The sequence below is a fragment of the Heptranchias perlo genome, chromosome 4 (genome assembly GCF_035084215.1).
Source record: "Heptranchias perlo isolate sHepPer1 chromosome 4, sHepPer1.hap1, whole genome shotgun sequence".
In the NCBI taxonomy this organism is placed as follows: domain Eukaryota; kingdom Metazoa; phylum Chordata; class Chondrichthyes; order Hexanchiformes; family Hexanchidae; genus Heptranchias; species Heptranchias perlo.
In genome coordinates, this window is record NC_090328.1 from 80,521,713 (window position 1) to 80,548,303 (window position 26,591).

Sequence of the window (26,591 nt, forward strand, 5' to 3'; positions counted from 1 at the left end):
AACAAAAATCTATCGATCTCAGTCTTGAATTTCAACTGACCCAGCATCAACAGCCTTTTGAGGGAGCAAGTTCCAGATTTCCACTACCCTTTGTGTGAAAAAAGAGTTTCCTATTTTCACTTCTAAATGGCCTAGCTCCAATTTTAAGATTATGCCCTCTTGTTCTGTATCTACCCTATTGAATTCCTACTGTTTTGTTTTCCAGTGCTTCTCCTTGGTAACAATATTTGACATATGTCCTCTTAAACCTGTTCTGGTGCTTCATTTAGTAGCTAACTCAGAAGGAGGAGTTTGTGAGGTAACAGGCTGCTGTGTATCCCCAAGTCTCTTGAAATTGAGGTGGCCATCAACTCAAAAGAACATAAGAAATAGGAGCAGGAGTAGGCCATAAGGCCCCTCAAGTTTGCTCCACCATTCAGTAACATCATGGCTGATCTTTAACCTCAACTCTATTTTCCCGCCTGATCCCCATATTCCTTGATTCCTTTAGAGTCCAATAATCTAGCAATCTCAGCCTTGAATATACTCAAAGACTGAGCATCCACAGCCTTCAGAGGTAGAGAATTCCAAAGATTCACAACCTTCTGAGTGAAGAAATTTCTCCTCACATAAATCCTAAATGGCCGACCCCTTATCCTGAGAGTATGCCCCCTAGTTCTAGACTTTCCAGCCAGGGGAAGCAGCCTCACAGCTTCTATCCTGTCAAGCCCCCTCAGAATCTTATATGTTTCAATTAGATCACCTCTCGTTCTTCTAAACTCCAGAGTATAGGCCCATTCTACAGCAATCTCTCCTCATAAGACAACCCTCTCATCCCAGGAATCAATCTAGTGAAACTTTGTTGCACCGCCTCTAAGGCGAATATATCCATCCTTAGGTAAGGAGACCAAAATTATTCACAGTACTCCAGGTGTGGTCTCACCAAAGCCTTGTACAATTGCTTGTACTCCAACCTTCTTGCAATAAAGGCCAACATACCATTTGCCTTCCTAATTGCTTGCTGTACCTGTATGTTAACTTTCTATGTTTCGTGTACAAGGACACCCAAATCCCTCTGAACATCAACATTTAATAGTTTCTCACCATTTAAAAAATATTCTGTTTTTCTATTCTTCCTACCAAAGTGAATAACCTCACATTTCCCCACATTATACTCCATCTGCCACCTTCTTGCCCACTCACTTAACCTGTCTATAGCCCTTTGGGCATGATTTTAAAATGCCGGTGGGATGGCAGCCGGGGGGAGGGGTGGGGGGGGGGGGGGGGGGGGGAAGAAAAAAATCAATGGTCACGTGGGTAACCCGAAAAATAGAATTTTACCATTCCCCACGCGATTGCGACTTAATTGATGGCCCTTAACATTATTTCCGGGTTTGGCGTCCGGAAGCTGCGCAGCGGGCAGACTGCGCACCCACTTGACCTGCTGTCAGCTGAGTGTCTGGATTTAAAGGGCCATTGTATCAATGGCTTTTGCTGCACCAAGGACCAACCACACAGAATGGAACAGCAGAGGGGCAGTCCAGCTCCAAGATTCAGCGATGCCTCACTTGAACTGCTGCTGGCTGGGGTGAGGAGGATAGGAGGAAGTGCCCTGCCTCTGCCACCAAGAAGGCCTGGCTCGAGGTGGCTGAGGAGGTGACCAGCAGGAGCAACATCTCCTGCACTTGGGTCCAGTACAGGAAGTACTTCAGTGAACTAACTAGGTCAGCAAAAGTGAGTACACTTACTGATTCTCCTGCATTCTGTGTTAAACATCCCCCCCACCCAACATCATTCTGCACGGCCAAGATTACTCCATCACATCACTCCTCACACCCACTTAAGGCACATCGTCACCTTACCTTCACTTCCTGAGCACTTCCTCACCTCCCCATTTGTGAACCCACCACTACCACTCACCCCAATCCTGATTCAATGTCACGTCTCTGTCTGATAGTCACCCTCTGATGCATCTCTTTCATGATTAGCCTCACACAAAGCAATACATTCATCAGCTGACCACTTCACCCTCACTCACACGTCTGTACTTTCTCCCCTTCTAGAAGAGAGCACAAAATGCATGGGTGAGGGTGAGGACCGAAGTGGGGTCACAACAAATAGTGGTCTTCACAGAGGTGGAGGAGGAGGCCCTGCAGATCAGCCGCACCGTCGAGTGCCTGTCCGTCGGGGATGCCAAGACTGGCACCCCACAAATGTCTGGTGATACAACTTTAACATTCATCACACACAACATGAATTGATGTTAACAATGATCGGCATGTTGAACATGTCAGTATGCTCATCGTAACATTACACATCTGCCTTAATACTGCCTTCTGCTCTCTTCCAGGCCCTTCAGAGACCGAAGTGATGGGAGAGGGAAATTCCTCAGAGGAGCTCCCGGCCTCTGAGGGAGCACCGTCACATCTTAGTGAGCCATCCACCAGCACAGATACTCACACCTCGGTGGATCCTAGTAGTCAGTTAGTTGGCACTGGTGAATCACCGCACACAAGTGTCCACGAGCAGACACTGGTGGTAGGGGCAGCTGTGGAGTCCGAGTCGGTGGGTGCACTCCTCTCCAGGCTCTGCTCAGCTGGACACAGATGCTGAACCCTGGGGCCATCCTTTAAAAGGAGAATGATCGAGGGACAGCAGCACATTTGCGAGGTACTAGAAGACATGCCATGCACACTCTCCACAATAGCAGCAAGGATGGAGGAGTCCACCTCCTGCATTAGTGGACAGATGTCACAGATACAGGCGGGAATGTCTGAGATAGCGGCACAGATAAATGCGGGAATGTCTGCGATGGAGAGAAGGCTAGCCTCCATTGAGCTTCAAGCACGGCTCACAAATGAGTCCATTTAGGCCCTGACAATGGCCGTGCGGACTCAGGGTGAACAACGTTCTGCCGCCTTAAACATGCAGACAGAAACTTTACAAGTGGGCTTCCAAGATATCACACATGTCCGCCAAACTGTTGTCCAGCACGGTGGTAGGAGTGATATGGCCCTGGCCCAGGAGAGGGCTGATGGCAAAAGGGGACATGGAAGTGGGGACGCCACTCAAAGCACTCCCACGTCTCACCCGTTGTCCCCCTCCACCCCAACCAGTACCCACAATGCTGCCTCCTCTCCAGGAGGCCAGGTGCAGGTGGAGCAGTCTTTGGTGGGACCCTCACGGGCTCCAAAACCCAGACGGCCTAGGCCAAAAGCATCTCAACAGTCAGGGCATGAACATGAGCAACCTGCCACTACTTCTGCTACAACCACAGGGGATGCAGCACATAGAAGTAGTAGGAAGCGAAAGGCTAAGGTTTGGTGATCATGAGAGGTATGCATGCACAAGGGTGCCCGACAGACTGTCATGTTTTTCATTTATATTTGTTTTTTGTTAAATTCACATTACATGTTAGCATTCTTACCACTACTGCCACGTCTTGCCCCTTCTTGACTGCCTTTTAGGATTGCGACCTTTCATGTGCTTCATCATGAATGGCGAGGCTTGATGCCACCCAGTGGGTGGGTTTACAGTGGGTGTATGTGTAGTTGTAGGACTGTTTTGTGAGGGGGAGGGCTGCTGGTGTTGGCGCTGCTCTTTCCAAGTGGTCTGAGGACTGGACTATCCTCACTTTGCAGATGTCCTTATGAGAATCGTTCAAATATTAGTGACTCCCTGGCCTCACGAGCAGCCAGGTGAGCCACTGCTCTGCCAATGAGTCCCTCCTCCTCGTCCTCCTCCTTGCAATGTTGATAGCAGATGTGGATGCTGGATGACGGCATGGGGCCTCATCAACCGTTAACACACTCTATTGCGCCATGTTGTGCAGGACACAACAGACGACTGTAATGCTACCCATTCTTGCTGATGTGTATTGAAGCGCGCCCCCAGAATGATCGAGGCACCGAAATCGCATCTTCAGCAGTCCGATCTCATGTTCAATGACAGACCTGGTGGCGATGTGACTGTCATCGTATCGACACTGTGCCTCGCTGATGGGGTTTCGCACAGGTGTTATGAGCCACGTGTGCAGGGGTATCCCTGGTCTCCAAGGAGCCAGACCTTAAGGATGTTTAGTACATGGAAGACAGCCGGGATGTTGGATTCCCACAGAATGAATGAATCATGGCAGCTGCTAGGGAATCTGGCACGCACATGAAGAAATCTTTTGCGGTGGTCACAAATGAGCTGCACGTTGATGGAGCGATACCCTTTTCTGTTGATGAATAGTCTTGGCTCGTGTGAAGGTGCTCAGATTGCTATATGTGTGCAATCAATTGCAGCCTGTACCCGTGGGAAGCCAGCCACAGAGTGGAAACCACTGCCCTCTCCGTCCGGCTGAATTCGTCCATGGGGAAGTTGACGTAGTGGGACACCCTGAGAAACAATCCATCGGTGACCTGTCTTATGCACTTGTGGGCAGACGACAGAGACCCCGGTGGCACCTTGGAATGATCCGGAGGCGAAGAAGTTGAGCGGTCACTTTAACTGCCACGGGCAATGTGATGGCACCAGGCCCAACCGGGAGTAGCTCTTCATTAAGGAGACTGCAGATATCTGCAACCACCTGGCGACTCACCCTCAGCCTTCGTAGGCACTGCTCCTCAGAGAGGTCCAGGAAGCTCAGCCTCAGTCTGTAGACCCTCTCACGAGGGTAGTGCCTCCTGCCAATTCGGTCCCTCTGTTGTTCCCCTCTCTGCTCTTGTGCAGGTCCCTGTGGCGCACCTCTGTGTGGTGCAGCTGCAAGTGGCAGACATGCGTGCCGTGCTTGCGAGGCTGGTGTTCTTCCTCCTCTGATGTCGTCCCCCACCCCCATCCTGATGTTGGCAGGTTGAGGGCGTCCAAAAAGTAGGTAAATATGTGTAAACAGAACAATTCTGAGTGTGAACCAAGAATTTTCAGTCTAAACATAAGGAACTCCCAGCCAAAAGTTTATCTGAGAGAACTGAGTGCCCTGCTGCAATTACTCACCTTTTATCCCCATCTGTCAAATAGGGATTTAAATGGCCAAATGGCTGCCGGCTGCAACCCACCTAGTTTCTCATAGCATGCTTCACACAGCACAGGAAAAACCGAGGCAGCGTTGAAATTGCTTCCCAGCATGATTAACAACATTAATGAAGATTCCAACAACTTTAAGTACTTTAATTCCTGGTTTAAATATCGTCCCACCGACTTCCGGGTTTGTGAACTGTGCGCACCCAGATGGGTCTTCGGCGGTTGGAGCCGGGATTCCTTCCCACTCCGGAAATGGCTGATTTTGTTTGCCCCCCACCCCCAACCTTCAAAGTTAAAACTGTGTCCTCCTCACAGCTTACTTCCCCACCTAGCTTTGTATCGTCAGCAAACTTGGAGTCATGGCAGCTGGGTCCTGAGATGGACCAGCTACAGACTCTGTTGCTTCCACAACCTAGCCCGACATACTTTATGGCACCTGTGCAGGCATCAGAGGGGGCTAGCAAGAAGGTACAGATGTGTTTGCCATTCTGAAAGACAGCACTATCTTCCACTTGGCCAAGCTACTGGGGGGCCTCCATCAACCATGCCTCAGCATAAATTGCTGCCTTCAGAAAGGGAAAAATAAGGTGCCAAAACAGAGGGACTTTTTTTAATAGCTAACAAATACTGTTTGAAAAAAATTGCAAAAGCACCTAGCAGTGGTTTAGAATATTAAATATTTAAGATTAATCTCTTCAAAACAAATGCAGCTAGCATATTCAGATAAGGGTAAAACAATATGTTAAGTAGAAGAATTTCAAATGACTTTTCATTCTAAAAACGTAAATGGCCCTGAATTTCCTCGGGGCCTGAGCATACCAGAGGAGTAATCCAAGCGGGCAAGGTCAGGCAGGGCAGGAAATGGGATGAGACCCTGCTATGCCAGGTCTCCATTTCAAGAATAGGTGGAAGGGAATTTCCTCTGGGGCTAGGAATACGCCATAGTTTTATCTGCACCCTCAAAGCCTGCAGTCACAAAAGGAGACAGGATCAGCAGGCTGGCATTATCTGCAGGAATTCCTGCTGCTCCCATCTTCTCTGCCCTGAACGTACTCGATACTGGCAAGATATCAGTGTTGAGCACAGGAGTGCTCCAGGCCAGGGTCATGGTCTGGAACACTCCTGAAGAGAAAATTCTGCCCTAGTGAAATTAGCTGATATCTACTTAATATAGATGCTGCAGCCGGTTTGCTCCCCCACCTCCAGTGGCCACCAAAATATGCACCAATATGGGCGCAGGCACCTCTCTGTATTATGCTAAATACCTAACCCCGAAAGCTACAGTGGGGTCATGGCCCCTGGTGATTAATAGGTTGCGATTCTCACTCTGCCATAGTTATAGTGGCAAAAATGGGATCACATGTTTTTGACTTCACGATCTATAAAAGAAAAAAATACATTGAAGCCATCAATGAATGCTGCTGCCTGGACTCTATCAAATCTAAGTCCATTTTGGTACAACGTATTGTCAAAATGCACAGATACTTGACACTAAATTATTCTTTTTGACAAGAATTTAAAACTCTGGGCCACAGAAACAAGAATGAACTACAGTGCTGTACATTTCACTGCTGTATACAGATCAACAGTGGGTGGTGCTGAAAGCTTGAAAAATTAATCTTCCTCCTAACGGTGGCCCGTACAAATTTATTAGCTAACTCTTCATTCATTCATGTTACAATATGCATATAAAAGTGCTAAACCAGGTTATATGTTTTATGGAGCTATGTGGGATTCAAAACATACAGATACTAAATACCAATGTACATGTAGAAAGTCATTTCTATTTAATTATAAGGGTGGGAATTCAATGACCTTGATGTTCTCAAAATCACATTTTCAGAATGTAAATCTCTGTCTGTGCGTAGCTTCAACAATTTTAACCAACATTCCAGGTTTTCTCTAGAGACCTATTAAGAAAAACTGTTTTTCATACTTTCCCTGCCAACATAGAACAACAGTTTCTTATCAAATATTGAATTAGATATTCCTTAAAAACATTAATCCTTCAGTTTCAATAGATGCATTTTCTCGGTAATTTAAAAGTTCCCCATCAGGACCACGAGGTGACACGATCAATCTGAACATTGTCCTTTTACCATAGGACCTGGACTAGAATCCTGCCAGAATTTGTGATTGGCCACGATATTTACAGGGAGGGAGCAGGGGGAAGGTGTAGTGGCTGGGAAACTCAGAAATGCGGGTTTCCCAGAGATCCTGCCGAATGTAACGGCAGGACCTCATTTAAATTTTTTGACTCCATTGATTGGCCGGCAGCCAGCCAGATTGAGATGTTGGCTTGCTGTCGGGCGGGAAGGCCTGCAGCCATGAGTAGATTGGGGTGGGGGTGGGGGGGGGTGGGGGTTGTGGAGGGGAGAGGACATTGTGGGCTGGGTCGAGATTGGGGGTGGGGTCTGACAGCGGGGGGGCTTTTTCACAGATCGCGGGGAGGGAAGCAGGTTTGTTTGGGGGGGGCGGAGGCTTGCACTCCTTCTGGCCCAAAGCAGTGCTGGAAAAGCACTTACCAGCTGGATCCAGCTGTTCTTGCCTTCCTCTAGCTGCTGCGTTTCCTAAGCCCTGGGAAACCCAGCCCACACCCATTAAATTTAAAACTATCCTAAAATCTGAGGCACGTAGCCTCATTAAAATAATTAAATGATGGACCCGCCTCTGGAAAGCAGGTTAGTCACCCGTCCCACCCCCCAACCCACCTCCATTAAAATTGGAAGCGGATTGGGGTTGGATTTCTCATTTTTAAATTTTTAACCCCCCACCGCCCGTCGTGGGGGATTAAAATTTCCCTTCGGGTCTTAAATTCTGGGGTCTCTGCTTTGCCAGCAGAAGTACAGTGGAGCTGGACTCCTGCCTGCCAGCAGAGGATGTTGACCCTGTCCCAAATCCTGCCACTCCAATTGGCCATCAAAGTAGATGGAAATTTTCTTTATTTCTTCACCTTGATGGGACAACAGGGCAGGCCTCCAAACGTTCTCAATAGCCTCTGGGATCAATTACTCTTCTATTGGGTAGTACTGGGGTTTTTACTAGGCCCGCACTGAACCCAGCTGGCGTGAGTTCCACTGGGCTCAGGGAAAACATTTGGTGGAATTTGCCGGGTAGCCCAGGAACTCCTCCAGACAAGCCCTTAAAGCAGTCCTAAGATGTAAGGAGCGGGCAGAAGACTTTGCCCGCTCCCCCTGATCAGAATTAGGACCACTTTTTATACAGGGTAGAAGGCCAAAACAATCCCAAATTGCGGCCTTCCGACTTAGGCAATCTGCCCACTCCAAGCCTTCAGAACTTTGGGCCTAAAGTCTCTTCTATCGGCTGAATGCAAGGTCTTAGTAGAATACGTTTATGCAGTCTCAACTTAGTTCTTAGTGTAGGAAGAACTGGATTTGGTTTACGGTTGATGCTTAGGCATTTTATATGTGATATGAGCCACCAATCTAGCCTATCCCATGTCCTCATCCTCCTCCACTTCATAGCATAAAAATAGAGAAATTTACATTGGGAAATCCACATCCCTAATGCAAAGCAGTACTTTGAGCAGAGCTGACTAGAACTAGCAGCAAAAGTCCTGACCGAACCTCCAAAATATGAAAGAGATCGATATTTAAGCAAAGTAACATCAGCCTTCAGTAACAGCACATAAAATTTGCCTCAGGAATATCTTACTACAGTTTCCATCGCCACTTATATAGGGCCAGTAATTATTTGGGGCACATTTGGGCATGAGGTTGCTGCTATTGTCCATCTTGGCAATGGAAGTCACAGGGAGGGAAGTGCTGTTGAAGTACCTTCAGGAAGGGAGGTGCTGTTATAGACCACACTTGGAGTACTGTGAACAGTTCTAGTCTCCATATTATAAAAAGGATATAGAGGCACTAGAGAGGTTATACCTATCAGGAAAGACTGAACAGGCTGGGGCTCTTTTCTGTAGAAAAGAGATGACTGAAGAGTGACCTGATGGAGGTCTTTAAGAATATGGAAGGGTTTGATAGGGTAGACATAGAGAAAATGTTTCCACTTGCAGGGGAGACCAGAAGTAGGGGCCATAAATATAATATAGTCACTAATAAATCCAATAGGGAATTCAGGAGAAACTTTCTTTACACAGAGTGATTAGAATGTGGAACTTGCCACCACAAGGAGTAGTTGAGGTGACTAGCACAGATGCATTTAAGGGGAAGCTAGATAAATACATGAGAGAGAAAGGAATAGAAGGATATGTTGATGGAGTTAGATGAAGATGGTTGGGAGAAGGCTCGTGTGGAGCATGAACACCGGCATGGACTTGTTGGGCCGAATGGCCAGTTTCTGTGCTGTATATTCTACGTAATCTTGGTGAGTTGCTGTAGATAGGCGGCATTAGGGCCATGTAACCCATGCAATTGCACGGTGCCTCGAGTGGATCTAGTTCCTGTAATCTTGCTGTGCGCAAATTGGCTGCCGCGTTTCCTACATTACAACAGTGACTACACTTCAAAAGTACTTAATTGGCTGTAAAGTGCTTTGGAACATCCTGAGGTCGTGAAAGGCGCTATATAAATGCAAGTTCTTTCTTTATTTAAACAGCCGCAGCTGACAGGTTGGCTGAGCTATTCGCCTAACGTACTCCGTTTATGCACGACTGGTGTGTATGGATCTTCCCCATCATCAGTGAAGGGGCGGTGTTAGAGCCGTGCAACCCATGCAATTGCAATCAAGAGCCCCGAACAGATCCCGTGGCCAAATTAAACTTCTGTATGGGACCCCTGCAAGGCAAATGGCATCCGTGCCTGTAGATTATACATACTGCTGGTGGAGGGGGTGGATATTGAGTCCAGTGGCAGAAACACCGATCATGCAAACTACTCTGCCCTGAATAGTGTTGAGCTTCGAGTGTTGTTGTGGCTACACCCATCCAGCCAAGTGGTGAGCATTCTATTACAATCTTAACTTGAGCCTTGTAGAGGGTTTGAGGGGTAAGCCACTCATAACAGAGTACTCAGCTTCTGCTCTGTTCTTGTAGCCAGTTCAGCTTCTGGTCAATGGTGACCCCCCAAGATGTTGACGATGGGGGACTTGGCAATGGTGATGCCATTTAAGGTGACGGGGAGATGAATGGGCTTTCCCTGGTTCAAGATGGTTATTACCTGACACTTTAGGTGGTGCAAATGTTATTTGCCAGTTATCAGACAGGCCTGGATGATGGGAATAAGGGGCTGGTAGATAGGAGAAGAGATAGTGTGAAAGTGAAGTGGTAGGGGACAAGAAGGGATGGAGAAGTATGAATGATTGGGGGAGGGGTGAGAAGAGAGATGTTATGGGGGTTTACATATTCACTGCAGCCCCCACTTCAAATGCAGCCTCAGCTATTTCCCCATCAACAGCTGCATGTTTACGGTCCAAATAGAAAAGGAAAAAAATCAATACAAAAAGAGCAAGAGATTGGAATAGGGCAGATGTTAGAAAGATGACAAGAGAGCTAGCTAGCTGAGGTGAGGTGGAAAGAGAAATTGGGGCACATGGCTGAATCTCAACAATGAGCTATTTTTGAAAAGGAAATTGCAAAGTTGCAGAAATAAAGCCAATTACATAGGTATGAGGGGAGAGTTAGCTAAGGTAGCTTGGGAAACCAAATTAAAGGGTATGATGGTTGAAAAGCAATGGCAAACATTTAAAGATATATTTCAATATTCTCAACAAATATACATTCCATACAGAAATAAAAACTCCACAGGAAAAGTGATCCACCTGTGGCTAACTAAAGAAGTTAAGGATAGTATTAACATTATAAGCCTCTTCTTTTAATCTAAGAGAGAGATTCGGAGAGTTTTAGAAACCAGCAAAGGACGACCAAAAAATTGATTAAAAAGGGAGACAATAGAATATGAAAGAAAACTAGCAAAAAATATAAAAACGGATTGTAAGAGCTTCTACAAATATGTAAAAAGGAAGAGAGTAGCAAAAGTAAATGTTGGTCCCTTTGAGGCTGAGACAGGAGAAATTATAATGGGGAAATCAGGAAACAGCAGATGCATTAAGACAGATACAAAATATTTGTTTCACAGTAGAAGACACAAAAAACATACCAGAAATAGTGGGGAACCAAAGGTCTAATGAGAATGAGGAACTTAAAGTAATTAATATCAGTAGAGAAAAAGTACTTGAGAAACTAATGGGACTAAAAGCCAATAAATCTCCTGGACTTGATGGCCTACATCCGAGGGTTCTAAAAGAGGTGGCTGCAGAGATAGTGGATGCATTGGTTATGATCTTCCAAAATTCCCGAGATTCTAAAACAGTCCCAGCAGATTGGAAGGTAGCAAATGTGACCCCCCCACATTCAAGAAAGGAGGTAGAGAGAAAACAGGGAACTACAGGCCAGTTAGCCTGACATCAGTCGTCAGAAAAATGCTGGAATCCATTGTTAAGTGGTAAAAGGGCACTTAGAAAATCATAATATGATTAGGCAGAGAAAACATGGTTTTATGAAAGGGAAATAGTGTTTGACAGACCTATTAAGAGTTTCTTGAGGATGTAACTAGCAGAGTAGATAAAGGGGAACCAATGGATGTCATATATTTGGATTTTCAAAAGGCATTCAATAAGGTGCCACATAAAAGGTTGTTACATAAGATAAGGGCTCATAGGGTTGGCGGTAACATATTAGCATGAATAGAGGATTGGTTAACAGATAGAGAAACAGAGAGTAGGGATAAAAGGGTCATTTTCAGGCTAGCAGGCTGTAACTAGTGGGGTGCCGCAAGGATCGGTGCTTGGGCCTCAGTTATTTATAATCTATATTAATGACTTAGATGAAGGGACCAAGTGTAATGTATCCAAGTTTCCGATGATACAAAGCTAGATGGGAAAGTAAGCTGTGAAGAGGACACAAAGGGTCTGCAAAGGGATATAGACAGGTTAAGTGAATGGGCAAGAAGGTGGCTGATGGAGTATAATGTGAGGAAATGTGAAGTTATTCACTTTGGTAAGAAGAATAGAAAAACAGAATATTTTTTAAATGGTGAGAAACTATTAAATATTGGTGTTCAGAGACTTTGGTACCCTCGTACAAGAAGCACAAAAAGTTACAGCAAGCAATTAGGAAAGCAAATGGAATGTTAGCCTTTATTGCAAGAGAGTTGGAGTACAAAAGTAAGGAAGTCTTACTACAATTGTACAGGGCTTTGGTGAGACCTTACCTGGAGTACTGTGTACAGTTTTAGTCTCCTTATCTAAGGAAGGATATACTTGCCTTAGAGGCGGTGCAGCGAAGGTTCACTAAATTAATTCCTGGGATGAGAGGGTTGTCCTATGAGGAAAGATTGAGTAGAATGGGCCTATACTCTCTGGAGTTTAGAAGAATGAGAGGTGATCTCATTGAAACATATAAGATTCTGAGGGGGCTTGACAGGATAGATGCTGAGAGGTTGTTTCCCACAGCTGGAGAGTCTAGGACGAGGGAGCATAGTCGCAGGATAAGGGGTTGGCCATTTAAGGCTGAGATGAGGAGGAATTTCTTCACTCAGAGGGTTGTGAATCTTTGGAATTCTCTACCCCAGAGGGCTGTGGATGCTGAGTCATTGAATATATTCAAGGCTGAGATAGACAGATTTCTGGACTCTCGGGGAGAATCAAGGGATATGGGGATTGGGCAGGAAAGTGGAGTTGAGGTCAAAGATCGGCCATGATGTGTTTGAATGGCGGAGCAGGCTCGAGGGGCCGTGTGACCCACTCCTGCTCCTATTTCTTATTCTTACGTTCCAGAATGCTGTGAATAAATAGTAGCTAGAAACAAACTAAAATTGAAGAAGAGGGCATATGGGGCCTATAGGTAACAACAATAGACAATGAGGAAATAAGAGTTTAAGAGAGAGATAAGGAAAGTAAAGAGTATGAGAGAATCTCAAAATATTTAAGAGAACAGTAAAATATTCTACAAATATATCAGTAAAAAGAGAATTGTTAAATGTGAGATTCGACCCGAGAGGAGTGGATAGTGAATTAGTCGAGGTTAAATGGAAATTGGTGGAGACATCTAACATATACTCCAGTTTAGTGTTTACAAAAGAGATGGATATTCAGAAGGAGATAACTCCTGAATTGGCTAAAAGCAAAATGAGATCTAATATACAAGACAATCTCCCATGACGTTGCACACAGGGAGTCAAGGCCAAGGACATTTTTCAGGAGGAGGGAATGTGGAGAGGAAAGCAGGGGGGAGAGGAGAGGAACAGGTGAGGATGATGGAGGGGGACTGGTTGCAGGAGAGAGGAGGAAGGAGCAGGGTTGGGGGGAGAAGGGAAGACAAGAGAGATGAGGAGGGAGGCCAGTTAGTTTAACAAGTATAGTACATAAGATTTTGGAATCTTTAATTTAAGATGGAATTACTAAATATCTAGATGAAAAGAAAATAATTAGAAGCAGCCAACGCAGATTTCAGAAAGGAAGACTGCTTGACCAAACCTGAGGAGGTAACAGATATCATGGATGCGGGAAATGCAGTGGATGTGATATATATGGACTTCCTGAAAACCTTGACAAGGTACCACACAGGAGACTATTTCAGAAGATTAGAGGGTGGAATTAGGGGGAAGTGCAGCAAATTGGATTAAAACTGGTTAGAAGGGAGGAAATAGAGACCCCAGTAGGAGTAACGTGTGCAGTTTTGTTTCCACACTGTCGAAAGGATAGAGATGTAATTCAGACGATATGATGCCTGCAATTATCACTAGGAAGCTGCCTGGTATAAGGAAATAAAAATATGAACAAGGACTTAAAAAAATTGGAGCTGTTTTCATTAGAACTGAGGAGTTTGATAGGTGTATAGAATTATAGAGCTGGGGCAGGAAAGATAAAAACAGACAGGTTCCAGTGGTTGTTATATCTAGAATGAGAGGACATCACTAAAATTAAATGCAAGAGATTTAGGACAAATAGAAGAAGAAACTTTTTCTTACAGATAGTTGTGAGGCTGTTACCAGTGATTGAAGCAGAGATCATGTGAACTTTTAAAAATAGGTTAGATAGGTGGTTGAAGGAAAGTGGGGCTATTGAATTTTAAAGCATAGGAGGCCATTTGGCCAATCACACCCGTGCCAGTTCTCTGAAAGGCATTGAATTACTCTCATTCATCCACCCTTTACCCATTCCATTTTTATTTTTCAAATATTTGTCTGCTTTTTAAAATCTATTATGAATTCTGCTTCCACTACTGCTTAAGGTAGGGCATTCCATATCCTAAGAATCCTCTGCATAAAAATAAATTCTTTAAACTTCTCCCATCGTTCTTTTGGTGATGATCTTACATTTGTGTCCTCTAGTTACCAGCTCACTGCCAATGGAAATAGATTGTCACAATTTACTTCATCAAATCTCCTCATAAATTTTAAAGACTTCTGCCAGATTACCTAACATTTTTTGTTCTAATGAAAATAACCCCACTTTCTCTAGCGCCTCCTCATAACTAAAAACTCTCATCCCTGGTATCATCTTAGTAAGTCTCTTTTAAAGCCTTTCCATGGCCTTGACATGGTTCATAAAATAAGGCATTCAAAACTGGACACAATATTCTAACTGTGGGCAATGATTTGTGTAACTTTAGTATTGCATCTTTGCTTCTTTTTTACTCTTTGCACCTATTAATAAAACCTAGGATCCCATGTGCCTTTTAAAAAAAAAAATCTTTATTAACTTGTCCTCCCACTTTTAAAGATTTGTGTTTCTGAAGCTAAGTCTATCTGATCCTCTACTCCATTTAAAGTTTTACCACTTAGTATACATTTCCTCCACTTATTCAACTTTCTGAGATTTATCACCTTGCTTTTATCTGCATTAAATTTCATTTGAAATCTATCTGCACAATCTTTGTCCTCCAAACATTGCTAACAGTCCTCTTTGCAGTTAACTACACTCCCCATTTTTGTCATATGCAAATTTTTATTGCACCCCATATACCCAAGACCAGATCATTTGGAACAGCAATTGTCCCAACACTTACCCTCTCCCATCGTGCATCCTTCCAGTGCATTAACCACTACTTTTAGTTTTTTGTCCTTTAAATCGGCATCCTATCCACGCTGCCACATTCCCTTTCATACCATGTGCCTTAATTTTATCATTAAGGCTTCTGTGCAGCACCTTATCAAATGCCTTTTGGAAACCCAATAAAAGGCATTTCCTTTATCGATACACACCATTGTTTCCTCAAAGAGCTTTATTAAATGTCAGACATGATACGCCTTTCATAAAACTGTGTTGGTGGTCCTTAATTAGCCCAGGTCTTTCTAAATGAGTATTAATTTGTATCTTGTACTATAGCCTCTAAAAGCTTACCCACTATTGATGTTAGGCTGATTAGTCTACAGTTACCTGGTCTGTTCTCGTCACTTATTTGATCATTATACATCAGTGACCCTTGCAATATTTTGTACATTGAGTGAGATAAAACAACATACAGCAATGACTAGGGAAAACAGCTATATATGTACAAGTAGATGTTGACACCCTAAATTCATTGTGGAGAACATAAGGAATAGGAGCAGGAGTAGGTCATACAGCCCCTCGAGCCTGCTCCATCATTCAATAAGATCATGGCTGATCTACGACCTCAACTCCACTTTCCTGCCCAATCCCCATATCCCTTGTTTCCCTTACAATCCAAAAATCTATCTAACTCAGCCTTGAACATATTCAACGACTCAGCATCCACAGCCCTCTGGGGTAGAGAATTCCAAAGATTTGCAACCCTGTGTGAAGAAATACCTCCTCATCTCAGAGTATGCCCCCTAGTTCTAGACTCTCCAGCCATGGGAAACAACCTCTCAGCATCTACCCTGTCAAGCCCCCTCAGAATCTTATATGTTTCAATGAGATCACCTCCCATTTTTCTAAACTCCATAGAGCATAGGCCCATTCTACTCAATCTCTCCTCATAGGACAACCCTCTCATTCCAGGAATTAATCTAGTGAACCTACATGCACCACCTCTAAGGCAAATATATCCTTCCTTAGATAAGGAGACCAAAACTGTACACAGTACTCCAGGAGAGGCCCCACCAAAACCCTGTACAATTGTAATATAACTTCCTTACTCTTGTTCTCAACCCCTTGCAATAAAAGCCTTCATTATTGCTTGCTGTACCTGCATGCTGACTTTTTGTGTTTCTTGTACGAGGACACCCAAGTCTCTCAGAACAACAACATTTAATAGTTTCTCACCATTTAAAAAATGTTGTTTTTCTATTCTTCCTATCAAAGTGAATAACCTCACATTTCACTCCATCAGCCACCTTCTTGCCCACTCACTTAACCTGTCTATATCCCTTTACAGACTTCATGTCCTCCTCGCAGCTTACTTTCCCACCTAACTTTGTATCTTCAGCAAACTTGGACACATTACACTCAGTGCTTCATCTAAGTCATTAATATAGATTGTAAATAGCTGAGGCCCAAGCACTGATCCTTGTGGCACTCCCCTAGTTACAGCCTGCCAACCCAAAAATAACTCGTTTATCCCTACTCTCTGCTTTCTGTCCGTTAACCAATCCTCTATCCATGCTAATATATTACCCCCAAGCCCATGTCTCGTGTAACAACCTTTTTTGTGGCTCCTTATCGAATTCCTTTTGAAATTCCAAATATACCACATCCACTGGTTCCCCTTTATCTGCCCCGGTAGTTATATCCTCAAAAAAACTCTAATAGATTTGTCAAACATGATTCCCCTTTCATAAAACCGTGTTGACTCTGCTTAATCATATTATGATTTTCTAAGTGCCCTTGTTACCACTTTCTTAATAATGGATTCCAGCATTTTCCCGACAACTGATGTCAGGCTAACTGGTCTGTAGTTCCCTGTTTTCTCTCTACCTCCTTTCTTGAATAGGGGGGTTACATTGGCTACCTTCCAATACGCTGGGACCATTCTAGAATCTAGGCAATTTTGGAAGATCATAACCAATGCATCCACTATCTCTGCAGCCACCACTTTTAGAACCCTAGGATATAGGCATCAGGTCCTGGGGATTTATCAGCTTTTAGTCCCATTAGTTTCTCCAGTACTTTTTCTCTATTGATAATTATTTTTAAGTTCCTCACTCTCATTAGATCCTTGAATTCCCCACTATTTCTGGTATGTTTTTTGTGTCTTCTACTGTGAAGACAAATACAAAATATTTGTTCAAGACTTTGCCAATTCCTTATTCCCCATTATAATTTCTCCTGACTCAGCCTCTAAGGGACCAACATTTACTTTTGCTACTCCCTTTCTTTTTACATACTTGTAGAAGCTCTTACAATCTGTTTCTATATTTCATGCTAGTTTACTTTCATATTCTATTTTCTCCCTTTTTAATCAATTGTTTGTTCATCCTTTGCTGGTTTCTAAAACTCTCCCCATCCTCAGGCTTACTACTCTTCTTGGCAACATTATGGGCCTCTTCTTTTAATCTCATACTATCCTTAACTTCTTTAGTTAGCCACTGATGAATCACTTTTCCCATGGAGTTTTTATTTCTCAATGGAGTGTATATTCATTGAGAATACTGAAATAGTTCTTTAAATGTTTGCCATTGCTTATCTACTGTCATAGCTTTTAATTTAATTTCCCAATCTACCTTAGCGAACTCACCCCTCATACCAATGTAATTGGTTTTATTTAAGTTTAACACTCTAGTTTCAGTCTTAAGTGCCTCACTCTCAAACTCAATGTTAAATTCTATTTTATTATGATCGCTCTTCCCCAGAGGATCCTTTACTGTGAGATTACTAATTAACCCTGTCTCATTACATAATACAAGATCTAAAATAGCCTGTTCCCCAGTTGATTCCATGATATTATTGTTCTAGAGAAAAACTAAATGTTTTAAAATCAATTTAATAATGCTGGGAGTTTAAAGGTCAGGTTTGTTGGGTTTTTTTGGAAACTTGAGCACACACCAGACACAACCAACAGTCCGCAGAGATTATCACCCGATAAAAATCTTGCCATGAAACTTCTGTTCATCAGCCGTTCATTTCCCCAGTCCCTCGCTTTGCGCGCGCTGGACGCTCGTGCTGGTGGTTCAACCGTTAAGTTAGCGGCCGCGCGCACGCACCCTGCCTTGCACCACTTCGATCACGTGGTCCGCCGAACGGTCCAATGGGTGCGTGCCGGTGCGATTCAAATCGCCTCGTGGGTTCTAAAGTTGGAACGCACGGCGGTTGGAGGGGAGGGTTGCTTTGAGTTGCCGCGGAGTTGTGCGGTCACTACTCACTTGTTCAGCCAGCGCCGACCAAGAGACAAGATATGTCGAACAAACAAATCTACTACTCGGACAAGTATTACGATGACCAGTACGAATACAGGTAAAAGTTCAGTCATCTGAAATGGTTGGAGCGAGTTTATAAATGCAGAAAGACATCCCCTTTCTCTGTTCCAAGCACGACTGATTTGGCTTTTCACAAAAGGAAAAAAAATGGGGCGAGTAAACAAGCGGCGAATCAGTGTTTTTGACTTTAAACTTCTCTCCCTTCTGACACTTAAATATGATTTTTTTTCTTTTTCGCGATTGTAGCCCTGCGAACTAATCATCACAATATCCGAATAAACTTATTACCGCATCATCGTGTTTGAAGAATCAAAATATTAAAGCTATATAAATCTCCCCGTCCCTAAGTTCCGTTATTTCGGGTGATCTCGATGCTGTTGCGGATCGATGTGGCGTCTTCAGTATCTGGGTGCGAGTGTGGAGCTGGGCGAGTTTTATTTATAGTGATCTCCAGCTTCTTTCTCCCCGTTCAGACGCCGTGACGTGACGTAAGGTGGGCGGGCAGGTTTAACGGCCGTGGGGCACCGACTGCCCGCCATGTTACACACACACACACACACATCAGATTGACTGTCTTGCACGCTGGGTTTCGATTTTTTTTTTTGCTTTAAGTTCAGAAATCTGGAAAGAGGATGGAACCAGATCTCTGTACTGTGTTTAATGCGATTTGCTGCCCCAGCAGGGTGACTTTGCTTAAAAGGTTCCAGAGGCTGATTGTAGTCACTCAGCACTTTCCAACCCAAAGTGGGAGGGTGATGGTGAGTCCAGCAGAGGGACTGTGTAAATGAAGTACCAACAGGGCAGAAAGGCTGTGTGGCACAAGGAGACAACAGCAAGACCTGGCCTGAGGGCTACACATGGTCTGTGCCTTCTGGCATTTTTTTTTGTTGTAAGGCATCACTTGATCTAATGGTTTAAATTCTGAGGGTTGCTTTGCTTCTGTGATAAGTTCCATCTCTGGAGATGGTGGTGGGATAACTTTTTTTTTCTAAATGGTGTCTGGTTTGTCTCAAATTTCTGGAGTATCCAGTTCAAAAGTAGACTTGTGGCTACTCTAAGGAAAGAACTTGCATTTATATAGTGCCTTTCATAACCCCAGGATGTCCCAAAGCTCTTTACAGCCAATTAAGTACTTTTGAAATGTAGTTCCTGTTGTAATGTAGGAAACTACATTTTATGATCACCTAATAAATAATGATCATATTTTGTTTCTGATCAGTTTGTTTACAATCTTGGACTTGTTTTTCTAAATTTAGTTTTATCACCAGTCTAGATGGGTATGTTCGCATTCTCCCAAAAATCATGTTTGTGCACTGCAGTTTTGGGGACTCAGGATTTGCGACATGAAACTCAGCCCCAGGTCAAATAGGGCACTGAGGTTGTCTATGATCAGGTACAACCTGAGTAAGCAGATGGGAAGGAAGTTAAAAGTGGAGTTCTTGTCAGAAACCAAATAGATTTGGCCTGGCTAATGTCAAGTTGGTGAACAGTCTGGCTCATCCACAACTTGATGTGTGACAAGCAGTCAGAGCATGCAGTGCTGACTGAAGTTGAGGGTCATGATGGGGAGTTAGACCTGGATGTCATTACTTGCATGTGAAAGTTGACCCCATCCTTACCAAGGATCACTGTGTAGCTGGGAAATAGGAGGGAGCTATGGATCTGACTTTGAGGCAGTCTTGGTGATAGATGGGACCATTAGACACTCCTGAGGTGGCCATGCAGGGATGGGAAAAATGCTGTGTATGTTGGGACAACAAAGTATAGAACCATGTGAGGACAGTGCTGTGGAGGAGGAAGTGGTGGTCAACATTTCAAAAGTAGTTAGTGAAGTTGTCAAATAGGAGGGTTAATGCACTGTAGTCACAGTAACAAAGGATGCTATTGGTGACTTCTGCCTGTGCAGATTTGATATAGTGGGATGAAACCAGCCTGAAGGTATTTTTAACAAGAATGATGGGAGTGTGAGTGTGGGCTAGATGATGCATTGAAAGAACTTGGAGAGGAAAGATGGGAGGTGTAGGTTGAACATAACCTTTGTGTATAATTGTAAGAATATTATTTGGTTATTTTTAAAGGCATACATGTTCACATTCAACATAGTAGGTTAAGTGTCAGTCCCTTGGCTCAGTGGTAGCCCTCTCGGCTTTTGAGTCAGGTTGTGCGTTCAAGTCCCGCTCCAGAGACTTGAACATATAATCTAGTCTGACACTTCGGTTCTGCAATATTGGAGGTGCTATCTCCCAGGCAAAGCATTAAATTCAGCCTTGTGCCTTGCTTGTAAAAGGTCCAATGGCACTATTTGAAAAAGAGCAGGAGAGTTTTGATGATGGGTTCACACTTGAAACATCAACTCATCTGTAATCTCCACAGATGATGCCTGACCTGCTTGATTGTTTCTGGCATTTTCTATTTTTATTTGATTTACAGCATCTAGTTTCTTTTTAAAACAGAGTTCTCCTGGTGTCCTGGCCAACACTTATCTCATAACTTGAACCACTGCCATTTGCAGGACCTTTCTATGCATAAATTGGCTGTGTTTGCCAACTTCAAAAGTATTTAATTAGCTGTGAAACACAGTGGAATGTGCTAAAGGTGTGAAAGTTGCTACATAAATGGAAGTTTGTTCATTCTTTCTATAGTTCATGAAAGTTGGTGTGAAAACAGTAAAAATGTGTTGTCTTTATTAGTACTCATCCAGGCAGATAGAGATGGTATTGTTAAATGTTTACTGAGCTTAAAATTTGAAATTCTTGAGCTTTTCATAGTGCTGTAAATTTTACATTAAAGATACAGATGTGGGAAGGATTCAACACCATTGAAGATAGGTCAACAATAATTACCTGTGACTTTGTGTTGCATTTAGTATTTTAAAATCATCCTTGATTTGAATGCCAAATCTGGGTCATTTTGGAAAATTAAATCCTTGAAGGGCCAAAATGATGATTGAAATGGGTGATCTTGTCCCTGATGCACATTAGAATTCAGGAGTACACCAGTACGTATGTAGGAGTTATCCCCGACTCCCATAGACTGCTGTACTGGGTCTGATAGAAAAATTTATCTTGCTTTTTCAAAAGTTGCATGTGCACCAACGACAAACTTTTACAGTCTGTCCCAGCAGAACACTGATAGGGAGTGGGGGGTAAGCATGCTGGGGTGATGGCTATATTTTTGCCTACCTGCTAACTCAGAAGTTTTCAGAGCTGGCAGGCACAAGATCACCAAATCATTTAAAAATGAAATGCCCATTTTAATGTTCAAAGCACACTTAAATTTGATTGTGGACAGTACAAATGAATGAGGTCAAGCTTATACATAATTACTAAATTGTTTTCTTATGGCTGTAGAATGTAGTAAATTGCAGGACACTCAGGGGTTCCAGTGACGGATACCCTTAAATCTCGGTTGTGCAGGATCTGGCCTTAATGCTGAAAATAATGTTGGATTGATGAGTCTTTAAAATAGAAAAAAGTTTTAAAATATAATTTATTAAGTCAAATCAACAAAGAAATAAAACCAACTAGGAATGAAGATACAACAAGTAGCTTTTAAACTACCAAAAGCTGTTCCTGATGTTTGAGTGGCTTTTATTACTATAATTTTTTCAGTGTCCATGCTGGAAACAAACTCACATAATCAGCCCAAGGAGATGGGAGTTTCTCTGAAGCTGATGACTTAGCTCTGCTTGATAAATAGTTAGTAACATTAGTTAATACAGAATTGCTTAAATCTTGAAAGTTTTGCATGTTTTTATAACATCCCCAATTATAGCCCACTTATATTACAAAACTGTTTTAAGCCATGTCAATTCACTTGCTGCCAAATCTACCCATTGATAATACTGCAGAACAACTTTGGCAGCAACAGACAACTGTACAGTTAACAAAAGTCATGTTTGTAGCTTTTCTACTCTTGGACTTTCCTTAAAGTTGGGGACGGTCTGAACAGGCCATCAGTGCCAAACTCATTTCTGGCCGGTACCTGTAGGCTGACCACTCAGCCTGCTCAGTCAGTTCTAAAATGGCAATCCTCATCTTTGTGCCAGAAGCTGCCACTGTTTTTTCAGTGGTGGCATACAGGTCAGAGCCACCACATCTCCGGGGTAGTTTGCATGCCTCTAGAAGAGCCCATCCTCTTTATAGGGTGATGTCTGATCTTGGTATTGGAGGCCAATTACTATAAAATACATTGTATATTCTGTGAGACCTGGCAGGTAACACCTGTCTGTCTGCACACTGATTGCCTTGGCAACGGGCAGTTGAAAAAACTGTCTGTACTCACCAAGCATTGTTCTGTGAATTATAAATGCGATTTCATTTCGAGGATTTCATTTTCACATCGTTCACCTGACGAAGGAGGAAGCCTCCGAAAGCTTGTGAATTTAAAATAAAATTGCTGGACTATAACTTGGTGTTGTAAAATTGTTTACAATTGTCAACCCCAGTCCATCACCGGCATCTCCACATTATAAAATACATGGCATATTAGTTTTTATCAACTAAATTATCTCTCTTCATTTACTGTTATTGGTTTATCTGATGTAGTTGAGTTTACACGTTTTTAAGATTTAATTTCATTCACCATACTACCAGTAACTTCCTGCTGAACGCATCTGTGTTTCCTTGTCCTAAATATTAATGTCAGGTGCTTCTTAGAAGCTACTTCATCCAACCATCCATCTAAAATAAAAGTTGATTGGATTAAATATGAAACAGAACATTGGCATATATATATATATATATATATATAAAAAACACGTATCCTTCTGCTACACATATTTAACTATAGATGAACTTAATTTCTGATTCTTTAACAGGCATGTTATGTTGCCCAAAGAACTTGCAAAGCAAGTACCAAAGACCCATCTTATGTCTGAAGACGAGTGGCGAAAGCTAGGTGTCCAGCAGTCTCTGGGCTGGGTCCACTACATGATGCATGAACCAGGTATTATGACTGTTCAGGGATAAGAACTTTCTTCGGTGTGGGGAAAGCAAATGGATGCCATAAAAACAAGTATGGCTTTTTAAAAAAAAAGTACTAGTGTATACAGATAAATTATCTTCAATCTGCTGTATCTAGCTATTGGTGCACTTAGTTATTTCCCCCTGCCAGATTTTTAATATGTATTTTTGTCCTGGTTTATTTACAGTTGCTTAGACTTTAATTGGTGAGAGCTATACTTAAGATTGAGCTTCCGGTGAAGATTAACGTAAGACCACTTTCAAAACTGAGTTTGAAGTCTGTAGTTGAATCTGACTTGCACCTGGGATCTAACTTTAGCCATATGGGAAACTAATTTAAATACAAATATTCATATATGCTTGTTACACAGTATTTTGGCCTAGGAGTCTATGGTTTTTGCCTGTTTTTCAAGAACTGCATCAAACCTCACTATTACAAGTTGGTACACCAGCACACTGCTATGGGTTGAGTAAATGTGAGTTCCTAATATTAACACTCCACGTGGTGATGTGACAGCAGAGTTATCCATGTGGCCGACACTTGGGATTTGTATATAATAGCTGTTGGAAGTTTAGAGACTTTGGAGTGTTAGAGCCTATTTCCAAGAGCTCCATTCAAGAATGAACTCTTGGCCATCAGGAAAGCTTGCACTGTTGTGATTTTTTTTGCCCCTCATCTATTTGCAAAAACTTTTGTTGTTCTTTACAAGAACTGTAATATCTCTTTTGCAGAGGTTGTATATTGTAATTGTAATGTAACACTAATGGTATTTACAAAGGCTGTATGATGACTTTCCATGGTCCCAGCTGATGCATTGATGTAGCGAGCCTAAGCTTCTGAATTTCTTTGTAAAGGTAAATGCTCATAAATGTTTACATGCTTCTGTGTTCTTGGATATAAAGATTTTTTTTCTATGGAACTTGTTTATATATGTATTAATATTAAGTAATGACATGGTTTCATACAGAGTACATGTTATAGTATGTACATGTATTTCACAATAATTGCAGGTAAATGCTGTGAGGGTCATGCATAGCTATCCAGTTTCAAGGGTGTTTGGTGACAGGGCAGGACGCATCCCAGATGACGAGATGCCGGAGGCTTTTTTTAGGGAGGTGAGGTTAAGTGCCGCATTAGGTTACACCACAACAGGTCCTTTGTAGGCTTGCTGGGCCTAGGCTGGTTGAGAGGTTGGCCTGCAGGAGATACGACACCTTTCCTAATATTTCTGCAGCTCCGTTTGCAGTCTGTACGTTACTTGCTATGACCAGTAGAGGACCTACATGTTTTTGCACCTAAGTTTTTTTTTATGGATGGTAGGGATTAATAAGTTGGAGAGAATTTGACCTAACTGACGTTTTTGCATGCTGGCTGGAATTTGTTTTGGTGGGGGGTCATGCTCCATCCCCAAGTAAGGTGTCTTAAGATTGCTCTCCATATCAAATTTAAGTACTGGCTATTAAAATTGGTAGAGCTGCTCTGAGATGTATCAGACCATTCCCTCGAGGCTGAACATAACATCACTGCACCTGCTAAGTGGATGATAGACCTGAAATGGTGGGTCTCTAAAACCAAAAATGCATTGCTTAAATCATAATATTTTCTAATGTCTTTTAAAATAAGATTGGGTAGGGAGTACATTTTTTAGAGCTGGTCCTTTGTTCTAAGTTTGTTAATGGAAAGTCCTACATTGAAGGATTGCAGAGGTATGCAATAGATGTACTGCTAAATTGCCACTGACTTTTTTTTATTATTTCTAGAACCACATATTCTGCTATTCCGAAGACCTCTTTCAAAAGACCAGGAAAAATAAATCCTCACTTTCTGGGACTTTTTGTAAATATTGTAGTATTCAGTGAATACATTAAAATTGTACAAATTCATTCAAACCTGTGTATGAGCTGTATTCTAAACAGCAATAGAGCTCATTGTGGTACAGTGGGTTTAGACTGCTATGAGATGTATTTTAAAAAAAAAAGTACTAGCAGTCAAAATGATGTTGGTTCCACTCTAAGAAATTATAGTGCCTTCTGTTTACTTTTTCTGTGAATTTTTCTCTTGTGCCTTTAAATTTTCTTTTGATGAATACTGTTGTGAATAAAGTTTATAATTGCACCTCTTCGGATTCCTGTATGCCTTTTCTAAATATACCCATAAGGAGACACTGGGTTGCCCCAGTATCATCAAACAAAAGTGCCCCCTTTTTTTAGAGGGGCACAATTAATAAAGAACTAAATCATAAAACAAAGGAAATAATATTATTCTCAGTGTCCACTATACACTCCAGTCCTTGTAGATTCCTGTATGTATTTGCTGTTCAGGTTGTGTTTCTGTATTTAACCCTTAAGGGAAACTGAGTGAGGAGAAAATCTGGGGGGAGGGGGGATATGGGATCCACATGACCTCCAGCAAGGTTTGAATTTAGCCCTTTGACTGTGCTTATCACAGACTGCTATGGCTGAAGCTATTAGAGGTAATGCAATCACCCTGGCTCCAAGCTTAATTGACGTGTATTGATTATCAATACTGTAATTTCTTCAAAGATGAATATCTAACCAAATCTACCAATGCATTGAGCAGGACTTAAAATGGACAATGACTTAGCGAGTTCCCTCTCTCTCTAGATTTAGAGGTATTTTGAAGGAGGGGGGGTCTAACAAATATAATCATTCTTTTATATTGAAAATACTGCTGTGTCGTCTATGTTTGTCACCACCTAGCAGTGGCTACTGACCATCAGGCACTGGCCCTTCAAAAAGTCTGAGCACTAACTCTGCTGGTGTTCTTTACAGAGAGTTTTCACTATTACTGCAGCAGTTCCAGCTTTGACTTTTGCACCAACCAAAACTGCTGAGAAGCACCAAAGCAAAACATAAAGACACCACATCAGTCATTCCTGTCAGTGGCGTCATTTGAGGTCAACTATAACAAGTGTAATAAGGGCTCAAGCTGCACAGTCTTTCAACTCTGGTTATGGCCCCAGATCAAGATGAGCTGGCTAACATCTTTTCCACAACCTATGTTTCTCGTACACTATCCGCTCATGCCCTCTACTTTGGCATCAGATCGAGAGCAAGAGGGTTGTGATTGAAGCAGAGACCATGTCGACATTTAAGAATAGATTAGGTAGTGGAAGGTAGGGGGAATTGAGGGGAGCAGATACATGGGATTAGGACTACTGCTAGTGTGGAGGATATCACTAATGCAGACTGCTTGTGCCGAATGGCCTGTTTTTGTTGGAATTGCTATAATACAGAAAAAGGAGACTTTCTCTGGTAGCAGCTTATACTGAAGATTTAGTGCTAATTGTCAAAATGGGTGTGTTCCCCAAATCTCAAACTAGTATTGATG

At 42.6% G+C, this 26,591-nt stretch overlaps 2 protein-coding genes across 2 annotated transcripts in view; one reads left to right on the forward strand and one right to left on the reverse strand.

Annotated features, from left to right (window-relative positions):
- LOC137321059 (SHC-transforming protein 3-like) overlaps positions 1-18,710 on the reverse strand; it is a 224,389-nt gene extending 205,679 nt beyond the window's left edge. Inside the window, exon 1 of the mRNA XM_067983223.1 lies at positions 18,564-18,710. The gene's annotated coding sequence lies outside the window, so the exon portion shown is untranslated. The remainder of the gene's footprint in view (positions 1-18,563) is intronic.
- Positions 18,145-25,355, forward strand: LOC137321060 (cyclin-dependent kinases regulatory subunit 2). Its single transcript, XM_067983224.1, has 3 exons — positions 18,145-18,312; positions 23,095-23,222; positions 25,001-25,355. The coding sequence occupies exons 1-3, from the start codon at positions 18,254-18,256 to the stop codon at positions 25,051-25,053; spliced, it is 240 nt and encodes a 79-aa protein (XP_067839325.1). The 5' UTR covers positions 18,145-18,253; the 3' UTR covers positions 25,054-25,355.
- Positions 25,356-26,591: the final 1,236 nt, after the last annotated feature.

What these genes read in the sequence shown, in the direction of transcription:
- LOC137321060 (XM_067983224.1), top strand. Translation starts at nt 18,254, where the DNA reads ATGTCGAACAAACAAATCTACTACTCGGACAAGTATTACGATGACCAG. An exon ending in GATGACCAGTACGAATACAG is followed by an intron (nt 18,313 to 23,094) that starts GTAAAAGTTCAG and finishes ATTCTTTAACAG; the next exon opens with GCATGTTATGTTGCCCAAAG. An exon ending in CTACATGATGCATGAACCAG is followed by an intron (nt 23,223 to 25,000) that starts GTATTATGACTG and finishes TATTATTTCTAG; the next exon opens with AACCACATATTCTGCTATTC.